This window comes from Hemitrygon akajei, chromosome 9, assembly GCF_048418815.1.
Source record: "Hemitrygon akajei chromosome 9, sHemAka1.3, whole genome shotgun sequence".
Taxonomy (NCBI): Eukaryota; Metazoa; Chordata; class Chondrichthyes; order Myliobatiformes; family Dasyatidae; genus Hemitrygon; species Hemitrygon akajei.
The window spans coordinates 39,122,545-39,141,541 of NC_133132.1; the positions used below are offsets into that span (position 1 = coordinate 39,122,545).

An 18,997-nucleotide genomic window follows, 5' to 3' on the forward strand; every position below is an offset into this window, starting at 1 on the left:
TTTAGATGTTTTTGCATTTTATTACCCTGTGCTTCCTACATTTAATGGTTTCTGGGAAGACACTGCCTTTGTTTCCAAAGGGAGGTGATCCTTTCTAACTTGTATATCGTTGTCTTTCTAGTCCGTCCGGCTGCACCTTCTGGGGGAAGAAACCATGGAGTCGGAAGAAGAAGATTCTCTGGCAAGTGGGCATGTTGGTCGGTGCTCCGGTTGGCATTACACTGATTGCTGGCATTGCTGTTCCGGTTATGATGGTCGGTCTCCCTATCTATGTGGGACGAAAGGTAAGATGGACTTTGCATGAAATCATACACAGACCTGCAATATTACCTGCCTCTTCGGGTGGCGGGATGGAGATATGTCTTTACCAATGGACGTGTAGGGCACTCCTTCCCTCCACTAGCCTGCAGGTCACCCTTCAGCAAGGTGTAGCACCTGCTTAGCCCCCTCCACACACCCCCCCCCCCCCCCATACCGATCAGGGTCATGTGAAAGTACAGGAGCTGGTGGTGGATGGTCGTATGAGCAGCTGGTGCATATCACAAGTCCTGGTTATGCAACCGCTGACATTAGGCAGACAGTCTCTGAAGAGTATTGATAATGGCTGGGGTCACCCATCTTGAACAATCACTGTCGTGCAAAGAACATGATCGCCTACTACATGGCACGTGACAAACAAACCTTCCTTTTGCTTTAGTAGAGTCTTGTTAAAGCAATATGCACTTTAAACTATCATGCATAAGTGTACAATTAGGCCATCCAGCCCGTCGAGTTTCCTCCACCACTCCGTCACGGCTGATTTATTATCCGTCTCAACCCCATTCTCCTCTCTTCTCCCCGTAACTTTGGATGTTATGGATACTAATCAAGAACCTATCAACCTTCACTTTAAATATGCCTAACCACTTAACTTCACAGCCGTCTGTGGCAATTAATTCCACAGATTCACCACCCTTTGACTAAATAAATTACTTCGCATTTCAATCAACTATAAATAGAAAATAGATTCTCACAATATAGAAATTGTTTCAGTCCGTTCCCTCCCCTCACTGTGAATTATTTTGGCTGTTTAATTCTCCATTTTCCTACCACACCCCAGCCACCAGATGTTTTGTCGTTTTCTTCTCCAAGTAGCATTTCAGCAGGGAGACGTTAAAATATTCACAGCAGCTGAGACAGACTGAGTTAGAAGCAAAGTTAATAATTGGTTTCCTATTGATGTATTTCTCTCATTTTCTACTGTAATCATTGCAGTTTGAGAAGTTCTCTGTATTTCAACATGAAGTAGTTTGTTCTGAAACAGCACTGTTCCACATGTGCTCAATAAACATGATTGCAGTTTTTGCTGGAATGACTCTAGTCTATGTGTTGTACTGTAGGTATATTTTTCTGGTTGCATTTATCAAGCAAGAATGTTACTTAGAATGCTTAGAATGTACTAAGTCTGTAGTGCTTTGCTTAAAGCCAATATGAAATGATCGATTTTTAAGATTTGTTTAAAATTAAGTTACTAATGTAAACTAATTATTGAACTGCATTGGGCCAATTACGAAAATGTGGTAAGTGCGCATGTGGCTGATTGATTGCGCAGTGAATTAATTGGGCCTCCTGTGTGCAGAAGGCTCTCTTTTCATGCGGGCTTTAGAGTGCGGTTATTTTACGTCTCGGCAGGCCCAGTTTCTTACTCCTGCGCTGTAAGTTGCCATACAACGTACGGTGGTTAACGTCACTCAGTAAAAATGTTTAGTTCTACTGTTCCATTGTTATTCTTGCTGCACACGCACCTAACAATTATGTTTAACCTTTTTTACAGATTTACAGTCGTTGTGAAAGTAATAAGATCTCAAATCATAGACGAAGACTTGCTGTGGCTGGAGGAGTTGTTTTGTCCATCATCGTGTCTCCTGTGTTAGCTGCAGTGACAGTTGGTAAGGTTTAACATTGAGCAATAGCATCAAGTTGAATTATTTATTAGCAGCTTTCACACCCTAAGTGTTGCCCTTTTAAGTGAGGAAGAATATTTGGGATCCCTATATGATTTTTGATGCATAAGAATGAAATTTTCCCAGTTTACTTTACATCTAGCTAAAGATTAAGCAAAGGCCACAAGATTTTGCTTAAAAAATGTCCTTAAATAAGGGTACCATGGTAGTATAGCGGATAGTGTGATGCCATTACAGCTCGGAGTGCTGGAGTTTGGAGTTCAATTCTGACGTCCTCTGTAAGAAATTTTCTGCATTCTTCCCATGTGTGCGTGGGTTTCCTCCAGGTGCTCTAGTTTCCCCCCACAGTCCAAAAACATACCAGTTAGTTGGCTAATTGGCCATTGTAAATTGTCCTTTGATTAGGCTGGGGTTAAATAGGTGGTTTGCTGGGTGGTGCAGCTCACTGGATCAGAGGGGCCTGTTCTACACTGAATAAATAAAAAAAATGCTTGCCTCTGTGTATCTATCACTGTGATTTGGTAATAGTGGTTAATGTAATTTTCTGAAGAATATTTGAATTCTTTTATTTGCTTTTTAAGGTATTGGCGTACCTATAATGCTGGCATATGTTTATGGAGTTGTCCCAGTTTCGCTCTGTCGGAGTGATTGGTGTGGAGTTACAACTGGAAATGGAAAAGGTGTAAAGATTGAAATAGATGAAGATGCTGCCTCTGGTAAATATCTTTTTCGTAAGCTCGTCACCCCTGCTGGGCCATAGGGCACCAACAGCAGCCGTCCTGGGCCAGTCTTTCAAGTTGTCCCCAGGTATAGTCCATTAAAGAGCCTTTCTCTGCTAGGGATGAGGTCTTTGGAGCTTCTGTTGGCATTTCTGTAGCACTTCTGGTAAATATAACTAATATTTAATCAAGAATTAAAAGCTGTCTGGTTCAGTTTATTCTATATGTTCCAAATAATTAGCTTCCTAATTGTTTATAAACATTGTCAAGTATCAAAGATGGTGCAGAACTCTCAAGAGCAAGAGGAATCCATCTATCTTGCCTATAGCTATTGCCACTCGTAACTTCTGCATTGTCCTTCTGTCAAATTACTCCATGTCATGACTAAAACGGCAGTCGATCGAGGATGCCAAAGGGAAGCAGTATCCATCATAAAGAATAGCCACCATCTTGGCCATGCTTTCTTCTCACTACTGCCAATGGGATGGGAGGTACAGGAACCTTGGATCCCGCACTAGCAGGTTCAGAATCCTTAGATCCCACACTGGCAGGTTCAGGGACCTTAGATCCCACACTGGCAGGTACAGGGACCTTAGATCCCACACTGGCAGGTACAGGGACCTTAGATCCCACACTGGCAGGTACAAGGACCTTAGATCCCACACTGGCAGGTTCAGGAACCTTGGATCCCACACTGGCAGGTACAGGGACCTTAGATCCCACACTGGCAGGTTCAGGAACCTTGGATCCCACACTGGCAGGTTCAGGGACCTTAGATCCCACACTGGCAGGTTCAGGGGCCTTAGATCCCACACTGGCAGGTACACGGACCTTAGATCCCACACTGGCAGGTTCAGGAACCTTGGATCCCACACTGGCAGGTTCAGGAACAGTTATTGCCATCCTACCATCAGGCTCCTGAACCAGCGTGGATAACTTCACTCACCTCAACTCTGAACTGATTCCGTAACCTATGAACTCACTTTCAAGACTTTATTAGCATTAGTTATCTTTCTATCCATCTCTTTATGCAGTTTCTCTTCTTTTGAACTTTGGTTGCTTATCAGTCTTTGTTTATATATAGTTTTTCAATTGTATTTCTTTATTTTCCTGTGAATGCCTATAAGAAAATGAAGCTCAGTGTAGTATATAGACATATTTTAAATAACAAATTTACTTTGAACCTAGATATAGATCATGCAGATTGGTCACTTTAGTCCACACTGCATGCACAATGCAAAGAAAATCGATCGCCTTCTGAGTGCAACAAAGTCATTTACTTTGACTCAGATGAGCCTATCATCTGACATGTCCTCCTTTAAAGCATCTAATTCTCTCTGGAGTGCATTTGTATTTTGGTTATCTTTGCAGAAGAAGAAGTCAATGATCCTGACTTTGCTCAGAGAGTCAGAGAGCCATACCACACAGTAACAGGCACTTTGACCCATCTAGACCATGCCAAACTATTAATCTGCCTAGTCCCATCGACGCACCCAGACCACAGCCCCTATACCCCCCATCCACGTACTTATTCAAACCTCTTTCAAGTGTTGATATCAATCCCGCATCTACCACTTCCATTGGCAGCTTGCTGCGCACTCTCACCACCCTCTGAGTGAAGAGGTTCCCTGTCATGTTCCCCTTAAACATTTCACTTTTCACCCTTAACCCATGACCTCAAGACCTAGTCTCACCCAGCCTCGGTGGAAAAAGCCTGCTTGTATTTACCCTAATTTACCTGAATAACGAATCAGGCTCATAAGGTCCTATGCCACAAAAAACGGGACATTAGAAAAACTCAGCAGGTCAAGCAGTATCTAGAGGCAAAAGGTGACTCTACGTGAGGACTGTCAGTGTACTGAATTATGCAAGGGGGTTTTAAGGTATTGAGTACAGGAGTTGGGATGTTATGTTGAAGTTGTTGATGCGGCCTAATTTGGGGTATTGTGTCCAGGTTTGGTCACCTACCTACAGGAAAGATGTCAATAAAATTGGAAAAAGTACAGAGAAAATTTACAAGGATGTTGCCAGGACTAGAGGACTTGAATAGGTTAGGACTTTATTCCCTAGAGTGTAGAAGTAAGAGGGAGATTTGTGAAATGTTTAAGGGGCATGAGGGGGAACTTCTTCACTCTGAGGGTGATAAGAATGTGGAACAGACTGGTAGATACAGACTTGATTTCAAAATTTAAGAGAAATTTGGATAGGTACGTGGATGGGGCATGGAGGCTACGATCCAGCTGCAGGTCAACGAGATTAAGCAGCATGGACTAGTTGGGCCACAGGGCCTGTTTCCGTGCTGAGGTGTTCTATGACTCTGTGATTGGAGGTGTGAGGTGATGAGCAGAGGGGAAGGTGGGGAGCATATGGGAGGGGTGAACAAAGGGAGAAGAAACAGGTGTGCGTGTGCTTGGGAAAATGTAATCTGGTTTTACCATCACCTACCTGCCTCTGTCCCAACCCACCTTTGTACTTCTGTACACTGGCAATCTTTTGTCTTCCCTCTTCAGCTGATGCTGGGTCTAGGCCCAAAATCCCATCATACTCTTTTTACTTCAAAAGTTGTTTGATCCACTGAGTTCTTCCAGCATCTCTTTTGTCTTCAAAAGATCATGGTCCTTCTGACTTATTTTTAAAACTTCAACACTGTGATACTTTAGGTGGAAAGTTTCTTGCTGGGTAAAATTGCAAAGTCAGGCAAATCTTTCAAACCTTTTGCTTCCCTGATTTCTCTCCTTGATGAGGAATACAGTTTTCAGATGTTTTTTTAATATATTTTTTATTTTTTTTCTACAAACAAACAACAAAAAAAGATACAGCACATTCACAAAAACCACAACCATAACAAAATCAAATTAAATATTGAGCAGCATAAGGGAGAATAATATAAAGGCAAAAGTAAACATACACAGCAGAGGTGCACCACACCAAAACAAACCTCAGTCCTCACCCTGTAAGAAAGTCCAATACAGGGCCCCATATCCTTTCAAAGATGTCCCCTCTGTCCTCATTACATAGTCTCAGTCTCTCCAAATGTAAAGTATTTGCCCATTCTCTCAGCCACAGATCATACGTAGGCACAGAGTCCATTTTCCACATTTGCAGGATTAACTTCTTAGCAATCACCATTCCAAACAATACAGCCATTTTTTTCATACTTATTGGCTAAAGATAGGGAGGTTGTTGCTACGAGGATGGCTATGAGTGGGTCTGGTTCCCACCGCTTCCCATAAGCCTTAGAGAAACAGTGAAAAATACTTTTCCAGTGTGCATAAAGCTTACAACATGACCAGAATGAATGTGACAAGTTACTGTTCTCAGGTTTACATCTGTTACAAACTGGTGAAACATCAGGATAGAAGCTGTGCAACTTTTCTTTGGAATAATGGAGTCTATGTTTTGTTTTAAACTGTATGAGTCTGTGTCTGACGTTGACCGAACAATCATGTATACTCTTTAAACACTCATTCCAGACCTCCTCTGTCAGTTCTATACCCAGTTCATCCGTCCATGCCTGTTTAAGACCTGCAGTATTCACCCGAGCTCCATTATGTAGGATCTGATAAAAATAGGATACGGCACTACGAGTAACCGGATCAAATTTATTTATTGCCTCCAGGGACTCATGTTTGTGTAAAACTTCAAAATTAAGTATATATTTCCTAACATAATCTCAAATTTGTAAATATCTAAAAAAAAACTAGATGCAGGGATATTGTAAACTGCTTGTAACTGTGCAAATGAGGCAAAGTTTCAAATATTTTTTAAGCCATGTGAAGAATAATGCTTTTCTTTCCCCAACCTCGGCTCCTGATAGAATTTTTGAAGTACTTCCACTGTGAGCACCATCCCTGTTCATTGCTTTTCATAGCCTGTCAATTTTTTTACAGTGTTACAGTTTTTTCAAAGGCAAAAACACTGCCCTATTAGTCAAGATCCAGTCAAGATTTTTTAATGTCATTTGCAGCACACAAGTGTAAAGGAGAACAAAATAATTGTTACTCTGGATCCGACACATATACGTAGACTGATTGTATGTCCATAAAGTGACACTAGGTACAGGAGTGTCTGTACATAAAGTGACAGATAGGAAACAATAAAGTAGTGGTGTATTGGGATTGGATTCATACGAAAAAATTGCGTGGTACAAGAATAGACTCTTTATCTTCAGAAGAACTTCCCTTTTTCTTTCTCTGTTTTTTGCCTTTTGCTTCTTGCTTCATATTAATTTTTCTTTGCATTATTTACACTTGACACAACACCAGCTTCTTCATCCAGGACCTTTGTCAATTGCTTCTGAAGGAGATTATTTTGTCTTCTAACTGAAGCAACTGGAAAGTTTATCTGGGCAGACGCTGATATACCAAACACAGATGGTTTGCTTCAACTTGTTATTGTCTGTGGGCAAATGTAATCAGACAGAAGAAAATGAACTTGTTAAACACTGTCATGTCAGGTGGAAATCCTGAGCATCAAAACTTGTTTGATCTTCAAGTTCAGTTTATTGCCATTCAACCATACACATATATACCACCAAACAATGTTCCCTCAAATGTGTGCGCACGCACATCTTTTGCTACTAGTGCCCAAAGGAATTTAAACTGCGCACAAAAGGTCGTCACCCTATATACCTCTTTGGCATGCTAAACATATTTCATGATGGTAAACAATCACATTTTCTTTTCCAGTTTCTGATGTGGATGGTGTTGATAACGTAGAGTTTGCGATGATTTGTCTGCAGATTTTAGAACTGGCTTATTTATTCTGTTTTTTATTGAAGTAATTATTGATTCACTATGTCAAATTCCAAAGAAGCAAAGGGCGTGAAGCATAAAAGAACAGCTAGTTTATTTAAAGCGGAATGGTTTAATGAAACGGTAGAAACTGCTACAGCAAAAGTTCATGGGGTCAGCGACATGCAGCTATGAGAAATACTTACATTCAACACAAAATCTGGTGTATTGTCCCTATGCAAAAGTTACGGGAGAATCTGCAAGTGGGAAGAAGTGGAGTGATATTTGGAAAATTGACTTGTTAAAGCACCATTTAGCAAGCAAATCACATATGGATGGTGTGCAAAAGGTCCAGTGAGAAATCCTTCATCACTCGCTACAGGCCTGCTAGGTATGGTTTGTGAGAGTGCAGATGAATGAGAGCGAAAATAATCAAACCCAGGGGAGATCAAAGTTCTTATTGACAGCTGTTAAAATGAATACCTCCATATATAAAATTCAGTATGCACATGGTGTTGTCACTGGGCAGAAAATTGCACAGATCAAGATTTTTCCGCACGCTGGTCATTACAAATTAGAAGGAACATTGTTGCCAAACAAAACTCAGGTTGGAGGAGCAATACTTTATATTCGTCTGGGTAGCCTCCAATCTGATGACATGGACATAGATTTCTCGAACTTCCGGTAAATGCCCCCCCCCCCCCCCCCCCACTTCACCATTCCCTATTCTTGTTTCCCTCTCTCCTTACCTGCCCATCACCTCCCTCTGGTGCTCCTCCCCTTCCCTTTCTTCCATGGTCCTCTACCCTCTCCTATCAGATTCCCTCTCCTCCAGCCCTTTATCTCTTTCCCCAGTCAACCTCCCAACTCTTTACTTCACCCTGCCCCTATCCATTTCAGCTATCACCTACCACCTTGTAGTTCTTCCTCCCCTCCCTCCACTTTCTTACTCTGACCTCATCTTTGTTCTAGTCCTGATGAAAGGCCTAGGCTGGAAACATTGATTGTTTACTCTTTTCCATAGATACTCCCTGATCTGCTGAGTTCCTCCAGCATTTTATGTGTGTTGCTTAGGATTTCTAGCATCTGCAGATTTTCTTTGGACCTTGGCACAACACAGTATATATACTTACGCACATAATACATGAAATAATATTACAAGAAATCAATTAACAAATAATCTTTTGGAGCAGGAAGCACCAAAGAGGCATTCTGTAATGATCAATAAACCAATTGTTTAAGATAAAATGACCTTGCCCAGTTTCCCAGGGTTGGTGTGTCTGGCCCGGCACTCCTTCTCTGCCACCTGCCCCACACCCCTTCCGCAGTGCTCCACCCACACCATTCCCAACGTTTTTGCTCCTGTTAGATTTACAAGCTTGCTGTCTACTCCTCATTGACAAATACGTATCTCAGATAGCTGGAAAGGAGGCCCCGATGATTTCCCCACAATCCTTTCAGTCAGATGCCTTGTAATTCCCGTACCAGATGGTGATGCAGATAGGCAGGGCACTCTCAATGGTGCTCCTGTGGACATCCCTCCAGATCAATTCACACCATCATTACTTTGCAAGATTAATTATTCTCAACATGGTGTTGATAATATTTTTTTTGGCTTTACCAAACATCAGCCTTTAGTTTTATTTAGCTTAGGATTTTTTCAGTACCGTGGTAATTGTCAATCTTGTGGCCATTGTAACACTTATTCCTATTAAGAATATAGGTCTCAGCATTGGGAGGAGGCTTTGTGTAGTTAGCAGAATGATTTATTCACATTGTTTGGAACAATTTCAACATTAGTGCCAATGACCATTGTGTTGAAGTTCAAGTTTATCTGTCATTCAACCGTATGCAGCTAACCGAAACAATCCTCGGGCCAAGGTGCAAAACACAGTAACAACAGTCATACATAGCACAAGGCACATATAATTACAATAGTGGAAAGGCACAGAGTTAGAAAAAAGAATGATAATATAAATAAAATAATAATATAGCCCAAGTCCCTGAGTGTCATGGTGTGTAGCTTAATAGTGCTTGGATGTTGTCTTGGGGCCATGCTTCTGCAAGAAGAAGCATGCAACAGTTCCTCATCTCGCGTAAGTACAGCTGTAGACGAATGCAATCCAGCTTGTCTTCCACAGAGCCAACACTGGAGAGCAGCTCCCAGCCCAGCATGGGATCCAGCGGCGTATTGCCAGCTCCAACAGACACGACAAGTGACCCCGAGGTACGAGGGTGTGGTCCGCACAACAACTGAGGCCATGAGGCTATCCGGCCGTCATTCTCACCAAGAACCAGTGAATCAGACTAGTAGTATTCTTGCACTATGGAATGCCCTATGGTAGTTTATTTTCATCTCGTATTGTTTCCCACCTCCACATTTCTCAGTTAACTTTTACGTGAAAGTTGCTGTAGAATGTTAGAATTCGCAAGGGATGTTTAATTCCATTACATCCCCACCCTGTCATTTCTGAAAAGCATGTTGACAAATGACCATTGCTGAGATCAGAAGTCATTCTGCAATCTTGTGAGAAAGGCCATCAGATCTTCTTGGTCTCTGGGTAGATATGGTGACATATACAGTACCTACTTAGATTTAGTTTGAATTTTGGTCTAATGTTTTAGGTTAAACTTGTTTGATTTAAGTGGACTGTAGAGGTTCTTTCTTACTGAAGCACAATTTTATAACTTGCACACATTTCTATTTCTAGCATCTTCTCCAAAGTTGAGATTGGAATGTATCCATGGTGTAAGTCAGTTCTGTCTTGTATAATTTTATTTCTGTCCATTCAAATTTGACTTTTAACTCACCTGTACGAATAGTATTTATTTGTACTTAGCTCCTCTGTATGAGCATTGACAAGAGACCATAAGGCAGAGGAGCAGAAATAGGCCATTCAGCCATTGTGACTGCTCCACCATTCCCTCACGGCTGATTTATTATCCCTCTGAACCTCGTTCTCCTGCTTTCTCCCCATAATCTTTGACTAGGCAAGAACCCATCAAACTCTGCTTTAATTATACTCAATGACTTGGCCTCCACAGCTGTCTGTGGCAATAAATTCCACAGATTAATCACCCTTTGGCTAAAGAAATTCCTCATCTTTGTTCTAGCGAACACTAAGTCCATTATTGTTTGGAGAGCAGAGTTTCTATAATTTCTTTTAATTGATCCTGTACATTTTCACTGTTGGCATAAAAATGGAATGGTAAAACAGATTGAAGTTGTTAATTTTACATTTAAATGATGAAATTATTACAAAGTTCTTTATTTCAAAGGCTGCAGCTTCTTTAAAACAATAGTATACCTTCTGTGTTCCTATGGTATTAAGTATTGATTCTTTGTGTTTTTGGCAGTTAATGAGCCGCGGCCAAGGTTACATAACCACAGTATCAGTGGTAGCAGCGTACAAGAGGTAACCAGTGGCCTGAGTGCGAGTGGAAGCAATCTGGACAGGGCAGGAGTGAAACTGGAGAATGACCAGTCCGGAAGCACAGTAGCATTAGCAGGAAGCATGCTCAGCGCTGAGCAGGATTCTTCAAACAGGTATAGTAAAGTTACATGAAACGTCCTCATGTAGAGTCGCGGAGCACCACAGCACAGGCCCTTCAGCCCATCTAGTCAATACTGAACTCTTATTCTGCCTAGTCCCGTCCACCCACGTCCAGAGCACCATTAAATGCCCCCATCACCCAGGACATGCCCTCTTCGCATTGCCACCATCAGAGAGGAGATACAGGAGCCTGAAGACACACACTTAGTGTTTCAGGAACAGCTTCTTTCCCTCTGCCATCAGATTTCTGAATGAACACTGAATCTACGTACAATACCTCATTATTTTGCTCTCTTTTTGTACTTACTTAATTTTTTTTTTATATTTCTTATTGTAATTTATAGTTTTTTTTCTTATTGTGATGCACTGCTGCACAAAGCAACATCTTTCACAAGTACTTGTATCCCAGAGATATTAAACCTGATTCTGGCCATAGTCATACCGTTCCCATCCATGCACTTATCCAAACTTCTCTCAACCATTGCAATCAAACCCACATCCACCACTTCCTCTGGCAGCTCGTTCCACCTTCTCACCATCCTCTGATGGAAGAGGTTCCCCTTAAACATGTCACCTTTCACCTTTAACCCATAACCTCTAGTTCTCGTCTCACTGAACCCTAGTGGAAAAAGCCTGTTTGCATTTACCCTATCTGTACCACTAGTAAGGGATATTTGGGGGTAATTTACACAAGTCAGTTATTAAGCCTCTGCTGAGCATGGAATTACGTGCAACATTAACTGTTACTTTTATTAATAAATCAGCTTGTCAGTTGTGAGATTGTTTGGTTAACATTAAAGCAGAACCCTGCTAAATCTAAGGACCAAAATGGCTAGAAGCCATGAATGGGCCAGCTGTCTCACCAGTCATAATGAAGTCAGTTGATTATTTCCCCTTTCGCTTCTGTACTTTTACTTCTTCCCTCCCCCTCCACTGATAACATTAAGTAACTGCTTCTGTCAGAATATTGATCAAAAATGGGAACGCTTTGTATGTAATACTGTATTACAAAATTCTCTAATACTGCCAAGACTGCACTTGTATGTAAAAAGAGGTCAAAGGTTGGCTTTATTTATCACATGTACTTCAAAATGTAAAGTGAAATGATAGATAGATAGATAGATAGATACTTTATTCATCCCCATGGGGAAATTTAACTTTTTTTTTCCAATGTCCCATACACTTGTTGTAGCAAAACTAATTACATACAATACTTACCTCAGTAAAAAATATGATATGCATCTAAATCACTATCTCAAAAAGCATTAATAATAGCTTTTAAAAAGTTCTTAAGTCCTGGCGGTTGAATTGTAAAGCCTAATGGCATTGGGGAGTATTGACCTCTTCATCCTGTCTGAGGAGCATTGCATCGATAGTAACCTGTCGCTGAAACTGCTTCTCTGTCTCTGGATGGTGCTATGTAGAGGATGTTCAGAGTTTTCCATAATTGACCGTAGCCTACTCAGCGCCCTTCGCTCAGCTACCGATGTTAAACTCTCCAGCACTTTGCCCACGACAGAGCCCGCCTTCCTTACCAGCTTATTAAGACGTGGTGTTTGTGTCAAATCAAATCAGCAAAGGTGTGCGGGGGCAGCCTGCAAGTGTTGCCATGCTTCCTGCGCCAACATAACGTGCCCACAACTTACTAACCCTTACCCGTACATCTTTGGAATGTGGGAGGAAACCAGAGCACCTGGAGTAAACCCTCACAGTTGTGGAGAAAACGGACAAACTCCTTTCAGACAGCAGCGGTAATTGAACCCTGTATTGTATTTTGGAAATAGAACAGGCCAGCAATGTCCAAAAAGAGAGACAACAGACAATAGACAATAGGTGCAGAAGTAGACCATTCGGCCCTTCGAGTCTGCACTGCCATTTTGAGATCATGGCTGATCATCTACTATCAATACCCGGTTCCTGCCTTGTCCCCATATCCCTTGATTCCCCTATCCATAAGATACCTATCTAGCTCCTTCTTGAAAGCATCCAGAGAATTGGCCTCCACTACCTTCCGAGGCAGTGCATTCCAGACCCCCACAACTCTCTGGGAGAAAAAGTTTTTCCTTAACTCTGTCCTAAATGACCTACCCCTTATTCTCAAACCATGCCCTCTGGTACTGGACTCTCCCAGCATCTGGAACATATTTCCTGCCTCTATCTTGTCCAATTCCTTAATAATCTTATATGTTTCAATCAGATCCCCTCTCAATCTCCTTAATTCCAGCATGTACAAGCCCAGTCTCTCTAACCTCTCTGCGTAAGACAGTCCAGACATCCCAGGAATTAACCTCGTGAATCTCTTCTCTGCCAATGTTTTGCCAGTTTCACTGCACTGTATTATGAGGATAGCATCAAGGAGCCAGGGCTGAGTTTGTCAATGGGAATAGAGGAGAAAACCCTCCACTGTTTGGAAATATACCTAACTTAAAGGTGGCTGGAGGTTAATCATCTGCAGGAGATCCTCAGACCAACCACGTTCAGCTACTTCATCAGTGATCTTTCTTAAGTCGTAAGGTCAGATGTTCACTGGTAACTGCACATCATTCAGCACCATTCACAACCCAGATAATGAAGCCAGCCCACGTCCAAATGCGCAAGACTCGGACAGTCATGACCTGGATACCTATAAGCCTGGTCAGGAGCTGCGACGTTCAACATCATTCACAACTCTGGTAATGAGGCAGCCCACGTCCAAATGCAACAGGACCGGACTGGGCTGATGGGTGGTAAGTAATATTCACGCCACACGAGTGCCAGGCAACGCTGGTCCTCAGCAAGAAGTCGTCCAGTTATCACACTGTGACCTTCAATGGCATCACCATCACTGAATTCCTCCCCCACCCCACCATTATCAACATCCTGGTTGTTACCACAGTGCGGAAACTGAACTGCACTGACCATATAAACAATCTGATTACAAGGACCAGTCAGACACTAGGAACCCACAATGAGTCGCTCATCTCCTAACTCCCCAAAGTCTGTCCACCACCTATGCAGCCTCAGCAATACTTCAACACCATACGGACCACTCACTCCACCAATGCACAGTAACAGCAGTGTGCACTGTAGCAGCTCGTCAAGAGCAGTACTCAAAATGCTAGAGGAACTCAGCAGGTCAGGCAGCATCTGTGGAGAGAATTATCCAGTCAACATTTTGGATCGAGACCCTTCATCGGGACTGATGAAGAGTCTTGGCTCGAAACGTCGACTGTTTATTCCGCTCCATAGATGCTGCCTGACCTGATGAGTTCCTCCAGCATTTTCTGTGTCACTGGATTTCCAGCATCTGCAGAATGTGTTTACGGTTAGCAACTCACCAAGACTCCATAGACAGCACCTTCCAAACTGGATAAAAGGGCAGGCAGCAAAAAGATAGGAACATCACCAACTGTAAGTTGTCCTCCAAGCCACACACCTTCCTAACTTGGAAATACTTCGCTGTTTCTTCACGGTCCTCAAACTCTCTCCCTAACAACATTGTAGGTGTGTCCACACCTCAAGGCCCAATGCAGTTCACAAAGACAGCTCACCAATCTTCCCTTCGAATTTGTGGGCTTAAGTTAATGGACACCACGGTACTGTTCAGTGCATCACTTTACAACACCAGGAATTGGAGTTCAGTCCCTGTTGCCTGTAAGGAGTTCCTCTATTCTACCTGTGACCGTGTGGGTTTCCTCCCACAGTCCAAAGATGTACACATTAGGGTGAGTGAGTTGTGGCATTCTGTGTCGATGCAGCACTTGCAGACTGCCCAGTGCACATCTTCAGATTGTGTTGGTCGTTAATGCGAGTGATGCATTACACTGTTACGTTTCCATGTACGTGTGACAAATAAAGCTAATAACCATATAACAATCTTTATCTTCATTTCATAACCATCCAATGCATTAAGATTTCGGTGATCTATTCTAAATTCTGCGTCTGTTCTAGGGAAGGAAAGAACATCGAGGTCCATGTGGATATCGAGACAGAGCCTGGTGGGGCAAAAGACCACAGTAGCAGTAGCTACTTGTCTGTTCACAGCTTGTCCATGGAATCACCACACTGTTCTCGAGAACTGTTATGCAGCACTAGCCCAAACACCGAAAGGATTTCCGTTCAAACTTGTGTATGAAAGCCTTTAAACACTAGTGCTTTTCAGGTACGGTAATTTTTCTCTCAGTAATGAAAGCTTAAAATAAAAGCATTTTTTGATTGCCGAGTTTTTAAGCTGTAATGTACCAGTGGTAGATTCAAGATTGTTTAATGCCATTTACAATACACAAACGTAAAGGAGAACAAAATAATTGTTACTCCAGATCCGATGTAGATAAAGGACATAATAATGAAAAAACAATAAATATAAATACATAAGGTAGCTTTTATACATTGATTGTATGTCCATAAAATGAAGCTAAGCCCATGAGTATCTGTACATTAGGTGATTCTGACAGGAAATGATTGTGTATGGGGTAGGGGTGTAGTGGTAGTAGGGGGCGTGGAGGGGTGGGTTAGTGGATGGAGGTGTTGATCAGCCTTACGGTAACTGTTTTTGAGTCTGGTGGTTCTGGTGAGGATGCTATGTAGTCTTCTCCCAGATGGGAGTGGGACAAACAGTCCACGAGCAGGGTGGGTGGGATCCTTCGTGATGTTCTAGTTTTAGGTGAAACCTTGCTCATTTCAATAACTAACGTACTTTTCTTCAGAAAGAAAGAAATAACAAAATGGATGATTTTAACAAACATTACCAACCTGGATAAAGGCAGAGTTTATTCATATAAAAAGTCAGTCTTAAAATGGCAGTTTATCTCAAAAGTGTGAACTTATCTAATGGTGACCACTGGAGGGGGTGATTGCTCGGGGAGTTAACTACTTTATTTCACTGACAACAGTAATAGTGGTTTTCTTATTTCATTCAGGATTGAATGTGCCACCTTCTCCCTCTGGTTGGTGAAAATCCACTGATATCTCTGTGCTTGATTATTCAAACTGTGGCAACAGCAATTTGACGTTTTAATTACGACATTGTGCTGTGACATTTGTCTTCTGAGATGATTGCTGAGGTGCAAACCTGCAGTCTCACCACTGGCCGACTCTGGAGCTGTCTGCACAGTGTAATATTGCCAATTCTAAAGGCCTTTTACTGCGAAGGATCGCTGTTGTTTTAATGGAAGTACCAAGGAAGTATAAATCTAGTTAGAGTAGAGTTTTCTACAGTCTCTGATTATGGTTCCCTTAAACAGAGACCATCGAGTGCCAGAAGTATGTGTTTTCGGTATGTGGAGTTGTCGGGAGCAACTGAACAGAATTGACTTCCACAAGACTTTGAAAGCATTGCAGGAATATACACCGATTATATTAAAAGCTTCGAAGTACTCAGCAGACGACATTAGCCTGCAAGAATTTGGAACAGCATGTTTAATATCTCAAATGTGCGCAATAGCAGTGAATAAGTTACCAGGTGTTATTGTTGAATTAAACGAGTCAGCTTTAGCTTTGTATCGGCCAGGAGGAAGTGTTATTTTGGTAATTAAAAGCAAGGTTTGGAGCTAAATAGTCAGATGGACCCTTGATAATCTTTGTAAAATGGACATATTACAATCTCTATTCTAAATTGCAAACCTTGGTTGCAGCACATTTTGAGCATGTCCTGTCAGAATGAAGGGCCGTTACCTGCTGCTGTGTTGAATTGTGCACCAAAGATTGACTGGATCCATCTGCAAAAACTGGTTCCATATCTTAAAGGAGCATTCCTTTATAAACTGATTCTTATTGCTGTCATCATAACAACGACGGCTCTTCCCCCAAAGTTTCAACTTTTGATTTCTGTGAATAGCACTGAAGAACTGCGGTGCCGCGGTAGCATAGTGGTTAGGGCGATGCTATTACAGCTCAGGGCATTTGGGAGTTCGGAGTTCTATTCCAGCGTCCTCTGCAAGCAAGTTTGTACATTCCTTCCCGTGTGTGCGTGGGTTTCCTTCCACGGTCAAAGTCCGTACCAGTTAGTAGGTTAATTGGTCATTGTAAATTGTGCTGTCATTAGGCTAGTGTTAAATAGGTGGGTTGCTGGGCAGTGCAGTTCAGTGGGCTGGAAGGGCCTGTTGCACGCTGTATCTCTAAATAAAATAACAAGGCATTACCAGGCCAGGTCTCCGTTGTGCCATATCCTTGCACCCAAAGTGCGATTGCCTTTGTCTTGAAGATTACACTACAGAAATTGTGTGTCACTTACAGGTGGCAAAAGCAGGCTGACCAAGCCTAACGAAATGGTGGATTCTTGAAAATAAAAGGATGCCTTGTGTTACGTCTTTTTTTTTAATAATTGTTCATAAATCACTAAGTGAATATTTTGCAGTATTCTCAATGTATTTTGTAAAGTCTGTGGTCAAGGGATGCTCCTTTAAAACTGCATGATTGCTTTCATTTAATTTAGAACATAATCCAATCTAAAAGCATATATTGTCAATATTCATTGTAACTTCTGCTTTTTGCTGTTGTATGAGCATAACCAATGTGCACATGTCATTATGGCAGCTGAGATATTAAACATAATTGGCATTCAGTCTGGTTTAATTATTAGCTGCTCCTCAAGACATTAGGGTTACATTGGAGCTACAGTATTTAAGACCTTAAGACATAGGAGCAGAAGTAGGCCTTTTGAGTCTGCTCTGTCATTCCATCATGGATGATTTATTATCCTTCTTATCGTGCCTTCTCCTTTGACACCCTGACTAATCAAGAACCTATCAACCTCCGCTTCAAATATACTGAATGATGGCCTCCACAGCAGTCTCTGGCAGTGGATTTCACAGATTCACCACACTCTTGGCTAAAGAAATTCCTCCCGTGTCCTATATATAAAGAATTCACTAGGTCGCACCCACCATGATGGATACAGTCAGGAAAGAATATCATGGAGTGGGTGGCTGCCGTAAAACACAATCACTGTGTAATGGTATGAAATGAAAATGCATTAAATGTAAACAAGTGAATGAGAAGTTTTGAATGCCTGTCTTTGCCTCCTGTACTATCACAAAGAAATATAAGATTATCTTCATTCTGATGGGGGCTTCAAAACTACTGAGTGTCATCCTTAATAATGTGTTCACAGTAAGTGTGCATCTATTAGGACAGTTCATTTGCTGACTATTCAAGAAGATGAATTTGAGCAAACTTTCTCACTATTGAATGATGTCACCTCTCAGAAACTTGGATAACCGGGTGTTTAATTTCCATTTCCTCAGTTTGATCAGTCGCCGTGCAGTTTCTGGCCAGGTTCAACACATTTAATATACAGTACTCAACCTGTTATTTAGAAGTTAGAGGTGAAATGTTAATTGTAACTTGAATTGAGGAATTTGAATTAGAATATATGCAGTACACCTGCTCATTAATGCAAGTATCTTAATCAGGTACACCTGTGCACCTCATTAATGCAAATATCTAATTAGGTACACCTGTGCACCTGCTCGTTAATGCAAAGATCTAATCAGCCAATCATGTGGCAGCAACTCAAAGATTAAAGCCTTCAGACAGGATCAAGAGGTTCATTTGTTGTTCAGACTAAACTTCAGAATGGGGAAGAAATGTGACTGAAGTGACTTTGACTGTGGAATGATCGTTGGTGCCTGATGGGGAGGTTTGAGTATCGCAGAAACTGCGGGTTTCCTGGGATTTTCATGCACAACAGTGTGTGCACAAGAGTTTTCAGAGAATGGTACGAGAAACAGAAATAGCCAGTGAGTGACAGTTCAGTGGGTGAAAGCAAATTGCTAATGAGAGAGGTCAGAGGGGAATGGCCAGACTGCTTCAAGCTGACAGGAAGACGACAGTAACTCAAATAACTCTGGTGTGCAGAAGAGCATCTCTGAACACACAGCAGCAGAAGACCACACCGGGTTTCACTCCTCTACCTAATAAAGTGGCCACTTCATTTCACATTCAGGTAAAATTGTGTTTCCTCATCAGAAAAGAAAGAACTACATCTCTTGATAATATTTTATGAAAGCTAACTTACTAAGTGTAAAATGGAGCACCTGGGGGGGGGGGGTTTCTTTCTGTGACTCATC

At 41.8% G+C, this 18,997-nt stretch overlaps 1 protein-coding gene across 1 annotated transcript in view; it reads left to right on the forward strand.

Moving 5' to 3' along the window:
- Nucleotides 1-17,490, forward strand: part of LOC140733018 (E3 ubiquitin-protein ligase RNF19A) — an 85,108-nt gene extending 67,618 nt beyond the window's left edge. The window contains exons 5-10 of the mRNA XM_073055782.1: nucleotides 122-284; nucleotides 1,814-1,928; nucleotides 2,525-2,659; nucleotides 10,753-10,942; nucleotides 14,880-15,090; nucleotides 15,848-17,490. Of these exons, the coding sequence (XP_072911883.1) occupies nucleotides 122-284; nucleotides 1,814-1,928; nucleotides 2,525-2,659; nucleotides 10,753-10,942; nucleotides 14,880-15,063 (787 nt within the window). The 3' untranslated portion in view covers nucleotides 15,064-15,090; nucleotides 15,848-17,490. The remainder of the gene's footprint in view (nucleotides 1-121; nucleotides 285-1,813; nucleotides 1,929-2,524; nucleotides 2,660-10,752; nucleotides 10,943-14,879; nucleotides 15,091-15,847) is intronic.
- Nucleotides 17,491-18,997: the final 1,507 nt, after the last annotated feature.